This window comes from Hylaeus volcanicus, chromosome 3, assembly GCF_026283585.1.
Source record: "Hylaeus volcanicus isolate JK05 chromosome 3, UHH_iyHylVolc1.0_haploid, whole genome shotgun sequence".
In the NCBI taxonomy this organism is placed as follows: Eukaryota; Metazoa; Arthropoda; class Insecta; order Hymenoptera; family Colletidae; genus Hylaeus; species Hylaeus volcanicus.
In genome coordinates, this window is record NC_071978.1 from 2284643 (window position 1) to 2290242 (window position 5600).

Genomic DNA, 5600 nt, shown 5'->3' on the forward strand with positions numbered 1-5600 from the left:
TGTGTGTGTGTGTGTGTGTGTGTGTGTGTGTGTGTGTGTGTGTGTGTTGGTCTCTGTGTGCAGTAAACGATAAAGAGGATAGAAACGAACAAGAATTTGTAATATAGTGTGCGAGTATGTTGGTACGTGTGGTTGCGTTCAGCCACGAGGCGAAAAACCTTTGATCACCTTAATGGTTCACATGTGAATGTAGTAAAAGTATGATAAAAAACGAGAAAATTCCATTAAATCAACTACGACACAATAGCGTGAGGCGACAATATGTGATGTGGTTTTACGATTACGGCCAGCACGACGTTCTGTGATTCGTTTCGATGCAGTACCAAGCGCTTACAGTAATTTCAGCTTACAAACGGACTCGAGGTTAGATTGAAAGCAGCACTTTAGCCCTCGTATTTTTACTTGAATTTTCAACATATTATTACATGTATTTATCTTACATATACACTCGGGTGTGTCATTTTAGAGCAATATGTTCTTTTTTCAAGTGCTGGGTAAAAAACTTATAGTAGATGACGAAACAAAAATTTATCTCTTTGTTACAGTATTTCAAATGGAAAATACTATTTTTCAATAAGGACTGTACAAGATCACTCGCATTACGTTCGATTTTGATTATTATCGATCGAAATAAATCACGTATATTCGTGAAATATGAATTAAGATATATGCATGATCGCATAAGAGAATTCCTTATGGATGTAAAGAAAAATGTCGAAAAGAATTCCTGAAAATTGACAACTTTTGAGTAAAATACCCCCACGTTTTATTAGCGACTTATCAAGATTTTGTTAACAAGAACATAGACTGTTACTTGATTTTATATATCTCTGTACGTTAATTTTCATTCTATTTGCCCTATTCTGAATTTCACGAAGAATTTCCTGCTATCCTTCGAATAAAATTTTTCATATCTCTGATTTTGCAGAGAAAATTTAGTTTCGAATCGAAGCCAATTAAACATGAATAGGGATTTAAATTAAGATTAAAGTTTAACACGCGAACTACACCGTATTTCTGGAACAATTATAGTCATACAGACTTTCTTGGATTGATGTCGAACGAATAATTCTGTCATTTATGTTTTTTCTCAAAACGAAGCAAAAACGTGGTGCTGTTCGTAACATCCAAAGTTTCTTCTTAGGCATACAAAACATATGCTTGCTGAATATAACATACGGTAGGAATGTAATTAAAAAAGTTACGATAGTGGGCCTTAAATACGCACGAGAGCCTGTTACAAAAGGGAAAAAACAACACAAAGAGATAAAGAGAAAATTTGTACGTGTGTGTTCTTCTGTATATATATCGTGAGACAAAGAACAGCATTATAGGATACTATAGTAGCGAATTAACAATAAACATGAGTGTGTGTATATATAATACATTGGTTAATGTGTATGTATTATCATACAACCACATAGTATATGATATCCATTGCACGTCTAGATACGATTCTTTGGATGCTATTCGATTACTTATTTGCTGTTTACTAGAACTAAACGTTCAATGTCTATTCACATACTATTCGAGTTCGTACAGAATGCTCCGGCAATTTTTTTCAAAATATTTCCTTTCTTTCCATTTTTTTTAGAGGGCTTTGTCGAGCGAAAAGTACAATACGTACCGATTCGTGGACAATTTCTAACTCTAAAACCGATGGAACAGTTTGCAACGACATTCGAAAAAGTGAACGCGCCAATCACACGAAAGATCGACGATAGATATATCTCTCTAAAAGAAAGAATCTACGCGGTGCTCGTTCGAAGGAACTCTACTTTCGATAATCGCGTGAACATTTTTGTGAAACACCCGCGTTGCATAACGATTTTCAATTTTCTTAGTACGTTACTTTTCTTGTTTCTTTATTCTCTGCTTCGGGGAGACTACAGCTAACCGATCGCATTTTCTGCTCTAAGAGATTACTCTGTATTTATAATACATACAGATTGTACGGTAACGAACACTCAGTATGTGTAGGCGTGTGTCTGTGATTTCGGGGCATTATATTTTTAACTTACCATAGTAACGTCATCTATTTTTGAGATACTTCGAACAAATATGTTGACGCGGACAATCGCGGGCCCATCTAACATAGCAAACAGAATAAATAAAATTAATCAATCGTTGAGTAACATGAGACGTATCGAGAGGTGTGTGTAATGGAAAAAGAAAGAAACGCTTCTCGAGTTACACTTCTGATAACTGGACAATAGGGACAAAACTTTTCTTTCAGTACAATCGATAGGTTCTGACGAACCGAATAGAGATCGTACATCCGGTTCAAATCGCTAATCGTTCCTTTATAATAAAGCTCGAATTCGTGGCGACCATTTCGTTTTTCTTGCGATGCGTCGATGTTCTTCGAAGAATTCGTGGCTGGAAACTAATAAGAAACGATCAAATGATTCAGGGAACGAAATCTTTGATGAGCGCGCGCGCTCAAAAATAAAAATACAGGATGATCCGCGCAATTCAGACCGAGCTGAATCTTTCAGGGATCGAAAGGAACGGTTAATTTCGATTTTCGATTCTCAAACGACAGTGTCGCTTCGAATATTCCACTCATCTTCGATGGATGTTTTTACCTCGAGGTTATCTGGTTCTCTTTCGCCGATAAGTGAAAAGAGTAAATATGTACACATACCTAATTGCTTACTTGTAAATTTTACTGTTTCATTATATTATGTTATATTATAAATAAAACTATTTCACTATATCTGTAGTGTATACATACAAATTTTATTTTATGATATCGAATAATAAAAGTGGTCAAACCGAGAACTTCTTTCATATCGATAGATGAAATATTTATTCCTGTTACACATGAATATTTGAAAAACCCTATTCAAACTATAGTTTATAGTTTCGACAACTTTTAGTCATATGTTTCTTAGATCTTGAAACCTCGTGAGAGCTTTTTTTAAGAAAAATCATTCCATTTAAACCGTTTAAACAGGACCTATTGAAAACATGCTACGACTCTTCGACCTCTGGTATTTTCCGTTTGATAGTAGAAACTGCTGAAGGAAAAAAATTGAATAGTATAAAAAGCTTTAACTTCGTACATCGTTTTCCGTTAATGCAGCGACGCATTCGTAGAGTGCACTTGCATTTTCTCTATAATTGAAATTTTTCCGAGTTTTTCTCAGAATTGCGTAAATTTTTCAAGCGTCGGAATGTGAATAGTTCGCGCGACATTTAAAATTTTTTAATGATGAGATCGTTATTTACCTTTAAATAATTCACTCCGACTAGTTCCTTCGAGTCACGCTAACAGATAAGTACGAATACGTTAAATGTATGAATGTAGAGAAATTCTGTCTCTTCGAAAAATTCGAAGTATTTTGTACAATTTACTTCGCTATGTATAGACCTCTATATTCTATATTCAAAAGATTTCGAAGAACTTGAGCGGTGTCAATATGCACTTAAATAAAAAAAAAATACAAGTAATAAATTCACTCGGATAAATTAGAGGAAAAAAAAGTAAGGAGATATATTTGTGTACAATGTTTCGATCAAAATAAAAGTGAATAATTGGAATAAACTGTGAAGAATGATAGAAATAATTACGGAAAGAAAGAATTTGTATGTAAGAGTCAACGGAATTTACGTGAATTTTATTTTTGATTTTAAAACACTTAATAAATTTTCGTTTATTGCGATATTAATTTTCATATATTTATTGTTCATTTATGATAAATCCCAATTAAACAAAATAAAACGAAGTAAAATAAAGGCGTTCAGATAACATCAACCTATTAAAAAGATTAAAATATAATTACAAATTACAAAGCGAATACAACCGTAACAAAGATTACAGAAATTAGTATTTATATCGCGTATCGTTCGAATTTCAAGAGCAAAAGAAAATAAACATTGTGATTTATTTATTACAGAACTCTTGAATAGTTCCCGATGTTGAAGCTGTTACGTTTTAGTAAAATTTCTTTTAATTATTTATTTGTCGTAGTCCGAACAAGCCAGGCGTATCGTCCTGAGCCATACAGAGTGTCTGGGTAACATTCCGCCCTACATGAACCAGGACAAGACGTCGGACACGTTGCTCCCGTTGACATCGTTGCATATCAACCATACTCGATGAAGGTACACGCATCAATATTATCGGCGTCATAAACTTTCCAGTAAACGAAACGAAACAACGTTGTACGAACGCGTTTTAAATGTATAAATGTGTTGATTATTTTATACAATTGAGTGTAAGCTTAACTAAAGGTGAATGAATTATTTGATCTCAACAAACATTAAAATAGTGAAAAATTGTAAATATAACAGATCGTAAATATAACAGAAATGGTTAAAATAATTGCAAGAATCTTTAAAAGGATATAAAATTTGATGCCATTTAGAATATCTTTTGTAACAAGTTGAAATAATAGAATGAATTATTTGATCTCAACAAACATTAAAATAGTGAAAAATTGTAAATATAACAGATCGTAAATATAACAGAAATGGTTAAAATAATTGCAAGAATCTTTAAAAGGATATCAAATTTGATGCCATTTAGAATATCTTTTGTAACAAGTTGAAATAATAGAAAGTGATTTTTATATCACTTTGATCATCCTCTAATTTGTAAAATTGCTGTTTACTTTGAAACGATAAATCTGATTGTAAGCGCCAGTGTTGGCTCGCGAATTATTTCTTTATTTTAGTAAGCGCTACAAACGTCCTGCAAGTTTTAAGCCATCTTTCAAAAGCACCTGGTTTAGTTAATCGGCTCTACCAAACGTATGGGTTTCTACATAGAACAGAGATACACAACTGAGACGAAAATTCTACGCGTTTCTTTCCCCGACAGATATGAAATTCGCGGTGATGTAATGAGAAATTATCTAAGTATAACCCTGAAAACCGTCCGTTACCTTGGAAAGTATTAGGGGCCGTTCATTAATTACGTAACAAATATGCTAACGATAGTATTCTGGGTTTAAAATAATTTTATGGTCGGAACACAAAGCGTAAAATAATAATACGATATGTGTTTTACGTAGAAATATGCAGTTGTCATTATTAGCCACCGTTATTGTCGTTGACATATGTTATTGTATGTACTAAAACAGTGGTAATGTTTTATTATTATTATTATTATTATCATTATTATATTGTATATATTAAACGTACGACGTATGTATCTTGCATATTATATTCTTCGTAAATATATGCAAACAATAAGTTCATAAATAAAGCCTTATTTTCAGCGTTTCACTTGAGTGGCCTCCCTCAAAAGGCAACACTGATCGAGACTGAACGTGAACCACCCCATTGTTGCACAAAAAAAAAAGTATACGAAACTGCACACGGACTTCTGATTTGGTTACAAAATGACCGAGTCTACTCGTGTCACCTTACACCTTGAATTCATAGGATACAACGAGTTAACCCTTCGAGCGTGGAGTACTCTTGTCGAAGAGTAAAACATATCTTAACTTGAAAATCGGTGAGTCTACATATTTGATCTTAATAAGTGTAGCAAAAAAAAAGAAAAAAAAAAATATGTCAAACACTGATAATTGTATCTCAAGCCGGAAATCGAAATGATCGAGAAACGCATATATGCGTTCATAGCGCAC

General features: G+C 33.3%; 1 protein-coding gene across 11 annotated transcripts in view; it reads right to left on the minus strand.

Moving 5' to 3' along the window:
• The window catches only part of LOC128873897 (glutamate-gated chloride channel), a 50967-nt gene that overhangs the window by 31993 nt on the left and 13374 nt on the right, over positions 1–5600 (minus strand). For 2 of the 11 annotated variants that reach the window (XM_054117889.1, XM_054117887.1), the window contains exon 4: positions 2022–2089. The exons of 8 other annotated variants lie outside the window; for them this stretch is intronic. In XM_054117889.1, coding sequence (XP_053973864.1) covers positions 2022–2089 — 68 coding nt within the window. Of the gene's footprint in view, positions 1–2021; positions 2090–5600 lie in introns of those variants that run through there. One more of the 11 variants, XM_054117894.1, reaches the window with a different exon arrangement.